Here is an 18,301-nt window from a genome sequence, read left to right as displayed (position 1 = left end):
TTGGTAATCCGAGTTTCGGTCACATTTTGGTGAACGAATTTATATGCTGCTAAGGTGAGTTTCATAAGATCCCTTTTACTCTCTACATTTTTGGGCTGAGAATACATGCAAATGCTTTATTAACCGATATACAATATTTATATGCGTGAGTTTCGTTTGCTTCCTTTTTAATTGCTTTTGCAATCTATATTTTTTTGGGCTGAGAATACATGCACTTTATTTTAAACGCAATGGATACAAGTACATACTAAATTCTACACTGAGTTTGAACCGAAAATCCCTTAGCTTTGGTAACTAGTAACTGCCAGTTATAAGAACTGGTGGGCGCGAGTAGTAGTATATGGATCCATAGGGCTTGATAACCCCGTCCGAGATAGAGCACTAGCCTTTTAACGGACGTATGCTATTTGAGAAGCGTACACGTTGGTTTGCGTGTATTATTAAGATTATTATACAAAGGGTATAAATTATATATACATTAAGTTTAGTTACCAGGGTGCTCAATCTTGTAGAATATTTTGATAAACGTTTCTGGATGAAACAACTGAAATCTTGTGATTCACCTTTATATACAGATTATGCGCAACATTAAAACTATGAACTCACCAACCTTTGTGTTGACACTTGTTAGCATGTTTATTCTCAGGTTCCCTAGAAGTCTTCCGCTGTTTGCTTATATGTTAGACAAGCTATGTGCATGGAGTCTTACATGGCATATTTATCAAGGAAACGTTGCATTCACCAAATCATCACCATGTATCTTATTTTGACTGCATTGTCAACGGAATTACTATTGTAAACTATTATTTACGGTGATTGTCTATATGTAGAAATCATCAGATGTCAAAAACCTTTGATTTAAATATTCATTTATAGTGTGCCTTTTCAAAAGAATGCAATGTTTACAAAACGTATCATATAAAGGTCAAATACCTCGCAATGAAATCGATGAATGATGTGTTCGTCCATATGGATTTGGAGCCATCGTCACAGTTGGTATCAGAGCGTTGGTCCTAGTGAACCAGGTCTTGCATAAGTGTGTCTAACTGATAGTTGTTAGGATGCATTAGTAAGTCTGGACTTCGACTGTGTCTGCATGTCAAAAGTTTTGCTTATCATTTCTTGTCAGAAATTACCTGTCTATCATCTTAAGTCTAAACGCGTCTTATTGCATTGATTGCATAGATAGTGTATAGACAAAATTCATATCTTGGCATATCTATTACAGTAAACCTTGACTGCCATCTTCCGAAAATTTCTCCGTAATTTACGGGATTTTGGTATTATATATACATATGTAAATTATGTATTGAAGAGTACCAATCAAATTCTATAATCTATTTCATATCAAAAATCATCTCTCTAATTATACAAGATGGATCCCGTATCTAGTTCAAATTCCTTAAATTCCGGCAGCTATTCCGATATGGATATTCACCTGAACTCTGAAGAAAGTGTAACCGGAATGGATCAACCAATCAACCATCACCTATTCTGAATGAATTGGGGATGGGTTCATAGCCTACTTAATCATTGGAGACAAGAAGAAGGTGATCCCTTCCATCCACCACATTCACCTCTTGGCGAAGAACCTGAAGCACTTACCGGCGAACCTATTCGTAATACTATTTTCTCTCTCATTTTCAGAGTATCTCATCATGATTATATACTATCCCATATTATAAATCTTATTTTTCCAATCGTCCGAACCACCGATCATCCCGGTATAATAGAAGAAGTCAACGAGCTTCGTGCTCGGGTAGTGGCTTTGGAGAATATGGTGCAAGGGTTACGAACACCAGTAGCAGCACCCGCAGCATAACAGGTACCACCATCATCCACACCAACAGGATCATTACCACCACCAACAACCACATCCGCATCACACGCCTCAACATCACAATTTGTACCTCGGATATCAACATCATACGCACTATAGGTACCAAGAAGTACCAGCAACGACAAACGATGAAGTATGGATTCATAACTTCATCGGAGAAACATTCTACGGCGATTATGTAATTTCTAAAGTTTAGAGATTATCTATTCTAGCCTTAACCCTAAATCAGATAGAGTAGAAACCCTTATCCGAATGGTGTAAGATACAAGCTAGACTTGTTTTACCAACAGCATCAACAGTACCATTAGCCTCACCAGCACAGTCAGTGCTGTCAACATCGTCAGAATCAGTAGCACCTCTAACATCACAAGCTCCGTCAGTTCAAGAAAGCACCATGGACATCATTACGAGTCAACAACGAGTATATTGTATCAATGAGTTATGAAGTAATAACTCAATTCATCCAAAGAATTTATATGTATATCTTATATATATAAATTTTAAAACCATCATGAATCTTTTCGTACTAAGCTATTACGTGTGAATTTTAAGGGGTAGATACTACTCGGTTAATTCATATTACTAATATGCTATGATGTACATCCTTCGTTAACAACTTAACCATCATTAACTACAAATATCTGTTTCAACTCAATGAATTCCATTTCATAATGAACTTAGTGTATTAATCAATTACATATTTGATTTTACACTTTTATCTTCGATGTACTCGAAACTTTTTAGAAAACATCATTTATATCTTATGAAGTTCATAAGAATTCCACGAGCATCAACATCCTTCACCGAGGAATAAGAATAAATAATGAAGTATTGATTTCATTAGTGAAATACTCCGCGAAGATTATGTAATCCTTAATGTTTTAGAGATTATTCATTCAATTCAAAAATCAAATGAGCTTAATATGATATTAACTCATCAAATCTGTATTACATCTGAAGAAAATATACATACATATATTTTCATAAAGACGGTAATAAAAAATTCTTTTGTACAAAGTATTAATTGTGAAATCTTTAACGGGTAGGTAATACTCGGGAAATATATAAGTTCACAATTAATATGTTATATTGTACATTCTTCAACTTTGATTCAAAAATTATTAACTATGCTCACAACGATATACAATCGTTTCCATACAAATTCAATTACATATTCTGATTTTGAAAAATCAGAATCCAAGCCAAGATTTAACAGAAAACATCACTCTTAGATTCTTACATCTTTCAAATGCTATACTTTGACTTCAAAACTGTGCTAGAACATCACTTCTATTCATTTAAACCCAGAAAAAAAAATTGTATCGTTCAAAATTCTAGAACATCATATGTATCTTGACAATTACAATCTTCATGCAAACCCTTCAAACTTTTGAAAACACCTCGGATTGATAACCAACGATTCGGTTATGATAACTTTGAATGCTGATGAAGCAGCAAAAACTGTAAACGATCTTAACAGCCAAAAGTTTGATGATAAAGAATAGTGTGTTGGCAAAGCTCAGAAAAAGAGAAGGTTTGGAACTGAAAAACGGATTGAGCAAAGTATGAAAGAGGCTGTGGATAAATCACAAAGACTAAACCTGCCTTCAAAGAATCTAAATTATTCAGTATCTTCTGAAGCCATTAACGAATACCTTGCTTCCGAATCTAAACCCTTGCGAACAATATTCTTCATCATCCTCTGATATTAGAAATTCTAAGATATCATCGTATCTTTCATTATAAATATCCTCCATATTTCTGGAGATAATTCCATAATCATTCTCATCGGAAATCAATTTTCTCCTTGCGATATCTGTGTAACATCATAAAAGAAACTATTTTAGTTTCTAAATTCTGAAACCTTCGAGTTTAAAATATGAATATTTTTGAAGTGGTGTTGGGAACTGAAGCATGAGTTAATATAATATAATGACACTTGATCAACGTGATTATATTACAGTAAGTCGTGCTGAGTTTCTAATGGAACGTGATAAAGGTTCACAGATCATACCCTCATTATAAACCATGTTACATAACTCTTTCATTCTATTTAACCTCTAAACCATCAAGAAAATATTTTCTTAATGATTCGGTCTTTTCGAGGTATTCTGGTAATTTGACAAGTCAGATTGTGCTATTACCATTTTTTTTAGAACATTAATTATGTTCATTCCGAAATTCATACCTACGAATTCTGGACCATTATTCGCTTGATTTAAAGTCAGGAAGATAAAACAAAAGCATGAAGCTTCAAAATATCAATGGGAGTATATATAAATCACAGTAAATTAGAGAGAGTATTAACTGTGGATGTCAATGATTATGGAAAGACAGAAGTAGAAACATCGAAATATAAGGGAAGATATAAAACCCAACAGCCACCCAGAAATTACAAACCGTGTATATCAATGGGTATAGCAATATAAAGACACGGGAGAATGAAAAACACTATAACCCCAAGGTAATGGTAGAAGAAAATAACTTCATCCGGTGGTAGATGAAAAAGAAGAATGACAGATATGAAAGTTAGGAGTATATCAAGAATCAGAACTGGATGAAGCATTTTTACAATCTTTTAAAAATAGGAAATGAGGAAGAAGATGTAAGAGTGATGAAAATAATGAAACGGAAGAGGTCAATTTATAGCGAAATATCAAACATAGCAATCGAGGCAAATTACGCATTTAATCAAAAGAAATCTTAATTTCCTTAAATTCCGAAGAATCAAATCTTATTTAGATTATGAAGATTTTCTATTCCTTAAATTACGGAAATCAATCGTTAATACGTCAAGAGTTAAGACGAATCTCTATTCTCCATTTCACTCTTTTACGATAACTTCTCTCATACGCTTCGAATAATCGGATTGTTTTATCCATATTATTCAACGGTGATAAAACTCTATTTATCAACACATATACGGCATGAAAATATTTTTATTGTTAGTCATGACGACCTCACTCAAATTTCGGGACGAAATTTCTTTAACGGGTAGGTACTGTGATGACCCGGAAATTTCTGACCAAATTTAAACTTAATCTTTGTATGATTAACATTTTCGACACGATAAACAAAGTCTGTAAAATTGAATCTCAAAATTTTTGAACTATTTTCATATATTCAAATACCTTTCGGTTGTTCTCGACGATTCGCGAACAATTATATGTATATAGATACATATATATATACTATAACTTGAAAACGTAACAATGTATTAATTTTTTTGATACCGTACATTAAACTTATTGGTTTAAATATTTATTTGAATATATATGATAAGTTGGAATATTAATTGTATGAATAACTTACGACGTATATTTAAAACGTGTTTATGAATGTTGAAAATATATATTAACTTGGTCATAAAACGATTTGTTATTATTATTATTATATATATATATATATATATATATATATATATATATATATATATATATATATATATATATATATTAACAAATAGTGAGACAATGATTTATAAAAGTAAATGACCAAAACACTCGAAAGTTTAAGATACACTTTGAATGATATAGTTTGTTGATAATTTAAGACTATATTTTGACAAAAGTACGAGTCACAAAACGTAAATTGCGAGTTTTCTAAGCGTACGAAATTGCGTTCGAGAAACCGGAACCGGGACATAAGTCGAGTGACAACGTACGAGTCATCGGAACGAAATTTACAAGTCAACTATGCACATGAATTTAATATAATATATAATTAATTATTTAAATTATATATATTATATATATTATATTTAATTATGTCGACAAACAAGAAAACAAAAAATATGTGAGCTGGATCTGACGGCCATGCGATCGCATGAGAAATAGGCATAAAACCCATGCGATCGCATGAGCATCAGAATCAGGAATTATGGCTATAAATACCAGGTTTCTTGCGCATGTTTTTTTACACATATCTACTTCTATCTATCTCTGTATTATTATTATTATTATTATTATTATTATTATTATTATTATTATTATTATTATTATTATTATTATTATTATTATTTATGTTAATATTACTATTAGTAGTATTAGTGTTGCTATTAATTAGTATTATACATAAAATACTACGACGAGGTCTTGAGCGTGTCACTTTCAAAATGGGTTTTCAAGCGGGATAGAGCTAAGGAAACTATGGGTTATAGCTATGGAGGTTATGGGTAATATTCATGGGTATTGTTCGCAAGTCAAAACTAGTGTTTATCATCTCTGTTACGTCTACGTACTTTCCTGCAATATTGAATCACAATATTGATACATTGAGATCTATGGTTATTTGGTAATCCGAGTTTCGGTCACATTTTGGTGAACGACTTTATATGCTGCTAAGGTGAGTTTCATAAGATCCCTTTTACTCTCTACATTTTTGGGCTGAGAATACATGCAAATACTTTATTAACCGATATACAATATTTATATGCGTGAGTTTCATTTGCTTCCTTTTTAATTGCTTTTGCAATCTATATTTTTTTGGGCTGAGAATACATGCACTTTATTTTAAACGCAATGGATACAAGTACATACTAAATTCTACACTGAGTTTGAACCGAAAATCCCTTAGCTTTGGTAACTAGTAACTGCCAGTTATAAGAACTGGTGGGCGCGAGTAGTAGTATATGGATCCATAGGGCTTGATAACCCCGTCCGAGATAGAGCACTAGCCTTTTAACGGACGTATGCTATTTGAGAAGCGTACACGTTGGTTTGCGTGTATTATTAAGATGATTATACAAAGGGTATAAATTATATATACATTAAGTTTAGTTACCAGGGTGATCAATCTTGTAGAATATTTTGATAAACGTTTCTGGATGAAACAACTGAAATCTTGTGATCCACCTTTATATACAGATTATGCGCAACATTAAAACTATGAACTCACCAACCTTTGTGTTGACACTTGTTAGCATGTTTATTCTCAGGTTCCCTAGAAGTCTTCCGCTGTTTGCTTATATGTTAGACAAGCTATGTGCATGGAGTCTTACATGGCATATTTATCAAGGAAACGTTGCATTCACCAAATCATCACCATGTATCTTATTTTGACTGCATTGTCAACGGAATTACTATTGTAAACTATTATTTACGGTGATTGTCTATATGTAGAAATCATCAGATGTCAAAAACCTTTGATTTAAATATTCATTTATAGTGTGCCTTTTCAAAAGAATGCAATGTTTACAAAACGTATCATATAGAGGTCAAATACCTCGCAATGAAATCGATGAATGACGTGTTCATCCATATGGATTTGGAGCGATCGTCACAGTAAACAACCCGAGAAACCACTCTTTTGGTGCTTAACGACTCTAGAGATAACCTCTCACGACCCTAAAGCCGCCAAGGCGGCAACAACACCGGTTCGTTCCGAACTAAAACCGGTGACGAGGAAGGACGAGCGAATCAGACCAAATACACAACAAAGGAGAGCGGCCCAGTCATCAAAAACCAGTCAACCCGGAAAGGGAAAAGTCGCCGTTTTTACAAAAAAAAAAAGAGCCTAAAAATCCGGTTAGCCGGAAAAAACACCAAACACCACCCCTAGATCGGAAAAGCAACAGTCGCCGTTTAACCATCTTGTTAGGCTAGATTTTTGAACCTGGATGATTCGGTCTTGTACTTTGTTGATTTTTAAATTCTTTATTTATGTTACTATTTTTCTCCTAAAATTAAAAATAAAAATTAAACTAAAAATAATATAATAATAATAAATATAAATAAATAATTAAATATTAAATACGGAGTAATAAATATTACTTTAATATATTATCTAATAGACAAAAATGGTGAATAGTAACTAGGGGCATTTTCGTCCTCTCATTTTGTTTATTATTCTAATTAAATTTCACTATACCAACAAAGACCCCCACACTTTTTTCAAATATTCAAATCGACCCCTAAATAGGAGGGTAAAGTGTTAAATAACCATTTTCAAAAAAAATCTTAAATAAACTCCACCCAAATATTCAACGGGTCATATCTTCTCGCTCGCAACGAATTAAATTTTTCCGACACCATCGTTAAACTCGAAATAATTTTAGGAACACAATGTCACTAACTATACGTAAAACGGACGCTTTTAAAAAAACGCTAAATATTTGGGGTACTTTTCATACACGTTGATTTTGCGTTAAATTTTTAAAAGTCGATAATTACATAGCTAAACGCGGAGATGAACATATATTGTTAATTTAAAATAATATTTAAATCTTTCATTGGTTATACCTTTTAGTTCGACTCGAGTTGCGCTTCAACGACATCATTCTTTAACCATAAAATAATTTTACAAACTAAACGCAATAAAATACATTACAAACTAAAAGCAATAATTTACTGCTATAAAGTAAATAAATATAAATTAAATATAAATATTAATATTAATATACAACTATAAAACCCTCTTTCATCCTTTCTCGTTCTCGATAGATAAGCTGCTCCAACCCCTATCCCCCATTGCAGCAACATAACCATGTCTGTTATTCTCCGGGTATTACCCGACATAGCTATCCGATCCAGATACCTTTCAACCCAAACCCGGACTCTCTTTCCCCTTAACCACATCCTCTTAAAACCCCTGTTAACAAAACCATTTTCTTCAGTTTCTGCTTCAATAACAGAACCTGTTGTCAGTAATCAACCCACAACTGCCAAAGAACAACGACGAGAATCCGTACCCGGATCCATTCACGAAACCACTAATCTTGAATGGGTCAATAGAAACGGGTTATGTGGTGAATTATGTGAGAATGATGTGGGTAAACGTGTTAGACTTTGTGGGTGGGTTGCACTTCATAGGGGTCATGGTGGACTCACTTTTATTAGCCTTAGAGATCATACTGGAATTGTTCAGGTTTGCTTATCTGATTTTCTTGATTTTGTATGCAATGATTTTGTTGTAAATATGTTTATTATATTGCTGAGCAAGTGAATTGTATATGCAAGTTTTAAGCTTTTTACTTATTTATGCAATAAAGTTGGAAAATTGATAGTTTTTGTAAGTTGAAAAATCAATATACTTGTTGCATTTTTAGTGAGAACTTTTGTTTCACATTCTTTAGTTGTAACATGGTTGCATATATTTTACTAAAAATTAATTTAGTTTCATTGGCTTGTAAAAAGATTGAAACTTGATGTCTTTTTTTAAGTTAAAAAAGTAAATTATTGGTTGTATTTTTAGTGAGAATTTTTTGTTTCACATTCTTTAGTTGTAACATGGTTGCAAATATTCTACTAAAAATTAACATAGTTTCTTTGGCTTGTAAAAAGATCGAAACTTGATGTTTTTTTTAAGTTGAAAAACTAAAATATTGGTTGCATTTTTAGTGAGAAATTTTTGTTTCACATTCATTAGTTGTAACTTGGTTGCATATTTAACTTAATATCAATTTAGTTGCATTCTCTTGTTAAAAGATTGAAACTTAATGTCTTTTTTAAGTTGAAAAAGTAAAATATTGGTTGCATTTTTAGTGAGAATTTTTTGTTTCACATTCTATAGTTGTAACTTGTTTGCATATTTAACTAAAAATCAATTTAGTTGCATTGGCTTGTTGAAAGATTGAAACTTGATGTCTTTTTTAAGGTGAAAAGTAAAATACTGGTTGCATTTTTAGTGATAATTTTTTGTTTCACATCCTTTAGTTGTAACTTGGTTGCATATTTAACTAAAAATCAACTTAGTTGCATTGGCTTGTTAGAAGATTGAAACTTGTTGTGTATTTTAAGTTGAAAAAGTAAAATACTGGTTGCTTCTTTAGTGAGAATTTTTGTTTCACATTCTTTAGTTGTAACATGGTTGCATATATTTTGCTAAAATTTACTTATTTGCATTGGCTTGTAAAAAGATTGAAACTTGGTTGCAAAGACAAGTCATTTGCTCTATATATCTTTGGTGTGAAGTTATGATGTGATACTATTTAATAGTTGCATCAACATTAATTTGTTAATATTGTTGGATTGGTTAAATTAGGTTACAACTCTTCCTAATGAATACCCTGATGCTCATTCTGTGGTGAATGACTTGAGACTCGAGTATGTGGTTTCTATTGAAGGTGTTGTTCGGTTACGTCCAAGTGATTCAATTAATAAAAACATGAAGACTGGCATGATAGAGGTAGGCCCATTTGTGATTTAGTGTCTAAAAACCGATATTATGTATATATTTGTAATTTATAATCTACATCAGGTTACTGCAGAGCAAGTTCAAGTGTTGAATTCTGTGAAGGCCAAGTTACCGTTCTTGGTTACCAGCTCAGATGATGCTAAAGATTCTATTAAAGAGGAAATCCGCTTGAGGTAAAAAGCATAGAGTTCTGTAACTCACATGAATATATGGTTTGTGAGCGATACAAAACTCGCTTTTTGATAGTTCCGCATTATATTCACACACCGTCTGTTGTTATTGTCATTATTAGTGGTAGCAAAATGGGTGGGTTGTGAAGGGAGTCAAAACGGGTAGTTTTTTTGGTAACGATTGCATTGGTATGTTGGGCTGACCCAAAACAGTTATGCTTAACATTTATAATGTTTCAAGTATGATTATGAAATACATATCTTTTCAATAGTTATCTAATACGGAGTATCATTATTAAGAAGATTTTATGCATTATATATACACTTGTTCGACCCGTTAGACCCATTTCATAGTTATCATAGGGTGTCATTTTGTTTTCTCTAAGTATATAATCTATTGAATTGTTAGGACCCTCAACTTGATTCACCCTATTCTCAAGTAAATGGGCCAAACTACCACTTATAGATATTATCATCATTATTTTTTGAAGTGTTTCCTTCATAAAATAGAATATATACTTATGGTTTTTGGGATTATCTTTTGTTAAAGGTATCAAGACCGAGTTTGTAGATACCATTCCCTTGATTTACGTCGACCACAAATGAATTCAAACTTAGTGCAAGGGCATTAACTTTTGAAGCTAGTTCATTGTTGTCTTAGGGGTCTTTTGACTTGTTTGACCCGTTTGACACATTTTGTTGTTATCTTAGGGTGTTATTTTGCTTGTTTTGTTTTCTTCAAGTATAGATTCTATTGAGTCGTTAGGATTCGTAACTTGAATCACCCTATTTAAAAGTAAATGGGCACAAACTACTACTTATAGATATTAGCGTTAATATCTTATATAGTGTCGTTTACTTTGAAAATGGATTATGGTTTTTGGGATTATCTTTTGCTAATGATCTAAATTGTAGATACCGTTGCCTTGATTTACGTCGTCCACAAATGAATTCCAACATAATGCTACGACATCAAGTTTTGAAGCTTATGAGAAGGTATTTAGAAGATGTGCATGATTTTGTGGAGGTACTTTCTTGAAACTTAAGGTCTGAATTCTTCAAATATGATTCATATGCTTTTTTCATGAATATTAAAGATTTCCTACTTTATTTTGATCCTGATTTTTTCACGGGTGTAAGGTAGATTGAGACTCCAATACTCTCGAGGTCGACTCCTGAAGGTGCTCGAGATTATTTGGTTCCTTCAAGAGTTCAGGTATTACATTTTTAGTTAACTAACGTCTAGATGTATTCCGAATGCTATGGTAGTTGTATTTTAATTCACACTAGTTCACTTTATGAAGCCAGGAACGTTCTACGCTTTGCCCCAAAGTCCACAACTATTCAAACAAATGCTTATGGTCTCTGGTTTCGACAAATACTATCAAATAGCAAGGTCCCCCTTTTATATATTTTTCTTACAGTAATAATTATGTTCTATTTTGTTGATTTCAACTAATTTAGGATTGTTTTGGAGCAGATGTTTTAGGGATGAAGATCTAAGAGCTGATAGACAACCTGAATTTACACAATTGGATATGGAATTGGCTTTTACTCCGCTCGAGGACATGTTAAGCCTCAATGAAAATTTGATTCGAAAGGTTAAATACACTTTATAAACTTTTTCTCTCTCTCTCTCTCTATCTCTTTTTTTTTTTTAATTTTTACGAAAAATTAGACTGGATCATCCTATGAAGACTTGATTATTATAATGAATTCATGAATTGTTGGCATATTTCAGGTTTTTCTAGATATCAAAGGTGTCGAGCTACCAAATCCGTTCCCAAGGCTTACTTACACTGAAGCAATGAGTCGTTACGGTTCAGACAGGCCAGATACCCGCTTTGATCTTGAACTCAAAGATGTAATTGTTTTTTATATCTTTTTTTTTTTTTTTGAAAAGCATATTTTTTTATTTTTTTGTGTTTTCACAGTGCAAACCTTTTTCTTTAAGCTTTGGTGTATTGAAAAATTCATGTAACTACTTGTCTCACTGATGTTGCATTTGCAGGTGTCTGATATTTTCTCAGATTCTTCTTTCAAAGTTTTTACGGATGCCGTAAGTGGCGGTGGAATTATCAAAGTGTTACGTGTGCCTTCAGGAGCCAAAGCTTTTTCCAACACTGCTTTGAAAAAAGGCGAAATTGTCAGTGAAGCTATCAAATCTGGGGCAAAGGGTTTACCGTTTTTGAAGATCATGGAAGATGGTATAGTTTTTAAAATTGATATGCTCTTTTTTCTAGCGAATATGGGTTGGGTAATGGGTCAACAGGTCAAAATGGGTCGGTTGATTGACCACAGACATTTTCATTTTCAGTACATATACATTTAACTTCTATAATTAGTTAGTATTAGTATTATGCTAGATTTGATTATAGAAGCTGTATTATTGCTGTTACAGTCTACAGTGTACTGCTTATGAATAAGGTAGTAAGATTATAGATATTTCTATAATATAATGTCCGGTGTATATACTTGTCTAACTGTCAGAAACATTATTTACGTGCAAATTAAGTCACATATAAATTATTGTTGTTTAATACATTAGAGGAGTAATTTCATTATCATATAACAAAAGATAAGCTAAATTATTTTATCTATGGATAAGAATGAAAATTGATGTGTAATTTCGTTTTTATAGTCAACATAACCTGTTTGCAGGTCAACTCGAAGGAGTTCCTGCACTAACGTCAAGTTTAGATCCTACGAAGAAAGAATTGTTTTCGAAAAGATGTGAAGCCGAACCTGGTGATCTTATTTTGTTTGCAGTGGGTCCCAGTGGATTAGTTAACAAAACCTTAGACCGGCTAAGGATGTACGTAGCCAACATATTAGGCTTGGTTGACCATGTAAGATCTTAATGTATTACGTTGACCCGCTTATTTTCTTACTTATGTGTATATTATGCTAACATGTTACTTTGTGTGATGCGTAGGCCAAACATTCTATCTTGTGGGTAACCGATTTCCCGATGTTTGAATGGAATGATATCGAGCAGAGGCTTGAGGTTTGTACTATAAGACTCATCTACTATTTATAATATATATTTGTATAATAATAATAATAATAATAATAATAATAATAATAATAATTAATTAATAAAATAATAACAATATTTTAACAAAATTAATTATCATGAAGCAAAAAGATAATAAAAAAATACGTAAACTTTGCAGGCACTTCATCACCCATTTACTGCCCCGAACCCTGAAGACATGAATGATCTTGCATCTGCTCGTGCCTTGGCTTATGACATGGTCTACAATGGTGTTGAGGTATTTTCGTTGACATTTTCATAATTATTTGTTATTGTTATAGCAACATATGTGTGAGGCTCACGTGATCAATTGTTGACTTTTTTATATTTGGAAAGTTGACTTATCTTGGTTTGTTTTCTTCTTCTAGATTGGTGGAGGAAGTTTGAGAATTTATCGACGTGATGTCCAACAAAAAGTTCTAGAGATAGTTGGCATCTCCCCTGATCAGGTAAGGAGATGCGACTAATAACTAGTAATTGTAGGCCCCAATTCAAAATTACAAAAATACCCTGCTTGTATACTTGTGTACGTAATTGTGCACAGGGGTATGATGGTAATTTGACGTGGTTCACAATTAGTATAGTGGATAATGTGGGTCGTTGGTTGAACCACATATAACTAAAACGTTGATCAAATGATCAAAGGTCGATTTGAACAGCTTTTAATTACTAGTTGATATATATATATATATATATATATATATATATATATATATATATATATATATATATAGCGGCAGGATCAATGGGGAAGTAACCAAGCGGGGGAAGCAAAAAAAAAAAAATTCGTTTTTTGAAAAAACTTTGTTCACGAACATTATAGATTGGATGAAAATAAGAACATTTAGAAAAGACACTTCGTGATGGATGTTATTATTTTGGCGGGAAAACGATCTACAAAAATAACATTCAAGATAATATTGTTCGTGAAGAATGTTAACGTTTTTTTTCTTCATGTTTTGTGAAGTAAAATTTAGCCCGATTTAGAGTTTAGGGTTTAGGGTTTGGTGTTTTGGGTTTATTCCATAAACCCAAAACACCAAACCCTAAACCCTAAACCCTAAACTCTAAACCGTTCGTGTTAAAAACTCAATCTAAATCCTAAATCTAAACTCTAAATCTAAACCCTAAACCCTAAATTTCTAAACCCTAATATCTAAACCCTATAAACCCTAATATCTAAACCCTAATGTCTAAAACTCAACATACGCTCGAAAAACACGATAGTTGTTATATATTACTTCTTCGAACGTTTTCCCTCCAAAATAATAACATTCATCACGAAGTGTCTTTTCTAAATGTTCTTATTTTCATCAAATCTATAATGTTCGTGAACAAAGTTTTTTCAAAAACGAAAAAAAAAAAAAAAATTTGCTTCCCCCCGCTTCCCCCCGATTGGTTACTTCCCTCTTGATCCTACCACTATGTATATGTATATGTATATGTATATGTATATGTATATGTATATGTATATGTATATGTATATGTATATGTATATGTATATGTATATGTATATGTATATGTATATGTATATGTATATGTATATGTATATGTATATGTATATGTATATGTATATGTATATGTATATGTATATGTATATGTATATGTATATGTATATGTATATGTATATGTATATGTATATGTATATGTATATGTATATGTATATGTATATGTATATGTATATGTATATGTATATGTATATGTATATGTATATGTATATGTATATGTATATGTATATGTATATGTATATGTATATGTATATGTATATGTATATGTATATGTATATGTATATGTATATGTATATGTATATGTATATGTATATGTATATGTATATGTATATGTATATGTATATGTATATGTATATGTATATGTATATGTATATGTATATGTATATGTATATGTATATGTATATGTATATGTATATGTATATGTATATGTATATGTATATGTATATGTATATGTATATGTATATGTATATGTATATGTATATGTATATGTATATGTATATGTATATGTATATGTATATGTATATGTATATGTATATGTATATGTATATGTATATGTATATGTATATGTATATGTATATGTATATGTATATGTATATGTATATGTATATGTATATGTATATGTATATGTATATGTATATGTATATGTATATGTATATGTATATGTATATGTATATGTATATGTATATGGGCATGATCAATGGGGAAGTAACCAATCGGGGGAAGCAAAAAAAAAAAAAAAAAATTTCGTTTTTTTTTGGAATTTTTTTTTCCGGCATCAAGATCACACGAAAATATGAACATTTAGAAGAGACACTTCATGATGAATGTTATTCTTTAGGCGGGAAAACGATCGACAAAAATAACATTCAAGATAATATTGTTCGTGAAGAATATGAACGTTTTTTTTCTTCATGTTTTGTGAAGTAAAATTTAGCCCGATTTAGAGTTTAGGGTTTGGTGTTTGGTGTTTTGGGTTTATGGTTCGTGTTTAAAACTCAATCTAAATCCTAAATCTAAACCCTAAATCTAAACTTTAAACCCTAAATTTTTAAACCATAATATCTAAACCCTATAAACCCTAATATCTAAACCCTAATATCTAAACCCCAATAGCTAAAACCTCAACATACGCTCGAAAAACACGATAATTGTTATATATTACTTCTTCGAGCGTTTTCCCGTCAAAATAAAAACATTTATCACAAAGTGTCTCTACTAAATGTTCATATTTTCATCCCATCTATAATGTTCGTGAACAAGGTTTTTTCAAAAAACGAAAAAAAAAAAAAAATTTTTGCTTCCCCCGCTTCCCCCCGATTGGTTACTTCCCTCTTGATCCCACCACTATATATATATATATATATATATATATATATATATATATATATTTGCAGGCAGAAGCAAAGTTTGGATATCTTCTAGAGGCTCTTGACATGGGTGCTCCTCCACATGGTAAGAAATTTCAATAACTTTGACTTTTCAAGGTCAAAAGGACTACTTATATTATGCCATGAATTAATCTGAAATTTTTGAAGTCGTCTAGAAGATATAGTGATAATCATAACATCATCACTCTTCAATAGTTGATCAAAACATAAATTCAATTTTGCCACATAATTATTTGTTAGCCTCATGTATGACAGTCGACGTGGTTGACTTTCATAGTCATATTGTAGCCAAAGTTGATAAAGTCCCTAGTCGGGGACTAGTCTTTCATTGACCAACATTGACTTTGACTGTATTTGACCTATTTTGACCCAAAAAAATTCAAACTTTGAACTAATAAATCCGACTTTGACAGGAGGGATTGCTTTTGGGTTGGATCGGTTGGTGATGCTACTGAGTGGTAGCAGCTCAATAAGGGATGTGATAGCGTTCCCCAAAACGACAACAGCACAATGTGCCCTTACTCGTTCACCTTCGGAGGTTGATCCTCAACAACTTCGAGACCTCTCTTATCGCCTTCAATAATAGTATCAAACCATGTTACAAACCAACATCATTTTTAACAGGAGGGATTGCTTTTTGTTTTGATCTATGTTTTGAAAACTCGCCATGTTACAAACCAACATCATTTTTAACTTATACTTCATTGTATTTTAGTTACAGCAACAACCTTTATCACATAAAGTGAGATCCATTTACCTTAGGAATAAATATGTGCTACTCTTCTTGGATATATTAATTGTTGAAATGGAGTAATTTGACTAGTTATTGATTATTTAGTATAAGCTTCATATCATAAAAATGGTACAAATCGGGTTGTATTGGGATGTTGAAAAAAGATTGATAGTTGCATTAGTACACTTATGTTGCACCATGAAGTTTTGAAATATATTTGAAGTGTGTAATGTCACTTAAGGGTATGTTTACTTTTTACTTAACAATCTATTTCAATATAGCTCTTAATTTAATAAGTAAAATTGTTACTACGTATTTCTTTGTCATTTAATCCGAAAATTAGTATGTTTCTATGAGACATAGAATCAGATACCCTCTTTCTAAACTGAGATAGATCAAAAGACAAATGGAAACAGAGGTAAATTCGAAAAAAAAACTGAGATAGATCAAAAGACAAATGGAAACAGAGGTAAATTCGAAAAAAAGTAAAGGACCCCTTAGACTTGATATTGTTATAAATTATTATACTACAATTATATATACTTTATTACTATTAATATAACAGTATTTGTAATTGTAATGTTTCATAATACATTTTATTATTACTAGTATTAGTATTATTATCGGTATAATTTCTAGTACCACATTCCGTATTTTTGTTAGACGTCTTTCTCAAAAATAAAGGTGCAGTCGTCTACTTCGTGCCTTCTCATACCCCGTCTTGGTGTTATTTAATAATTTCGTTAAACCTATTGATAAATTCTTTGATTACTACTCTACTGATAAATCGTCCATATTACGTATGATTATAAGTGGAAAAGTGTAGATTTACAATTGAGGTAAAGTTGGAACTTATTGTAGTACTAAAACTAGTTAAATAGTTAACTGGTTGGAGCATATCTATACTAGAGCAACCCCAAACTTATACCATAATAATGATAATGAAGCCCTAAAATAAGGCTGGCCTACTTTTAGTTGACTTCTGATCTTTTTTTATGTTTCGTTTTTTTCACAGCATATATGTTGTTAGATAGAACCTCAAATGGAACATGTTGGACTAGGTGGCCTAATTATATAATAAAGAAACCCATACAGTATTCAAGTTACATTTTGTACTAATTTCTCTAGTTTACTTTTAAATACAACCAAGTAAAATATATTAAATACTCCTATTAAACATGATATGTCGAAAGAAACACAGAAGTATCCAAAGTTTTGATTGGAAAGTTTTGAAATATAAAAAGTAGCAGATAAAATGGAAAGAGTTGCTAAGAGATGAGACCAATCGCTACCAGTTAGGCTAATCAAGATGTTAATCAAGAACATGGCATTGCCTTTATCAAAATAGCTTAAATGGAAACACCTTTTATAATTGCAAGTAGCTTATATAGAAATATATATGCATGGGGTACGTAATCACAACATATAAATATATGGCTTATTGGTAGAAATGTATATGTATTTCATATATCCTATTGAATTGAAGGAGCAT

General features: G+C 31.6%; 1 protein-coding gene across 5 annotated transcripts; it reads left to right on the top strand.

The window, feature by feature from the left end:
• Positions 1–8,271: 8,271 nt before the first annotated feature.
• On the top strand, positions 8,272–16,794 carry LOC139898133 (aspartate--tRNA ligase, chloroplastic/mitochondrial-like). Of its 5 annotated transcripts, none has more exons than XR_011776890.1 (15): positions 8,272–8,704; positions 9,821–9,964; positions 10,037–10,146; positions 11,059–11,170; positions 11,288–11,359; positions 11,448–11,539; positions 11,624–11,744; positions 11,885–12,007; positions 12,155–12,350; positions 12,805–12,992; positions 13,079–13,150; positions 13,320–13,410; positions 13,549–13,629; positions 16,083–16,140; positions 16,490–16,569. XR_011776890.1 is itself a non-coding variant. In XM_071880844.1 (15 exons), exons 1-15 carry the CDS (start codon positions 8,324–8,326, stop codon positions 16,657–16,659), a joined length of 2,010 nt encoding a protein of 669 aa, XP_071736945.1. In that variant the 5' UTR covers positions 8,273–8,323; the 3' UTR covers positions 16,660–16,794. The 5 variants fall into 5 exon arrangements, 4 of the variants coding, with proteins under 4 accessions (XP_071736947.1, XP_071736945.1, XP_071736946.1 ...); XM_071880844.1 differs by having other exon boundaries at positions 8,273–8,704; positions 11,633–11,744; positions 13,320–13,418; positions 16,490–16,794; XM_071880845.1 differs by having other exon boundaries at positions 8,273–8,704; positions 13,320–13,400; positions 16,490–16,794.
• The last annotated feature ends 1,507 nt before the right edge of the window (positions 16,795–18,301 follow it).

Source organism: Rutidosis leptorrhynchoides, chromosome 3, assembly GCF_046630445.1.
Source record: "Rutidosis leptorrhynchoides isolate AG116_Rl617_1_P2 chromosome 3, CSIRO_AGI_Rlap_v1, whole genome shotgun sequence".
In the NCBI taxonomy this organism is placed as follows: domain Eukaryota; kingdom Viridiplantae; phylum Streptophyta; class Magnoliopsida; order Asterales; family Asteraceae; genus Rutidosis; species Rutidosis leptorrhynchoides.
Note: the sequence above shows the minus strand (reverse complement) of the source record. Positions and strands in the feature narration are given on the sequence as shown.

What these genes read in the sequence shown, in the direction of transcription:
- LOC139898133 (XM_071880843.1), top strand. Translation starts at nt 8,324, where the DNA reads ATGTCTGTTATTCTCCGGGTATTACCCGACATAGCTATCCGATCCAGA. An exon ending in TGGTCTACAATGGTGTTGAG is followed by an intron (nt 13,419 to 13,548) that starts GTATTTTCGTTG and finishes TTCTTCTTCTAG; the next exon opens with ATTGGTGGAGGAAGTTTGAG. An exon ending in CATGGGTGCTCCTCCACATG is followed by an intron (nt 16,141 to 16,489) that starts GTAAGAAATTTC and finishes CGACTTTGACAG; the next exon opens with GAGGGATTGCTTTTGGGTTG.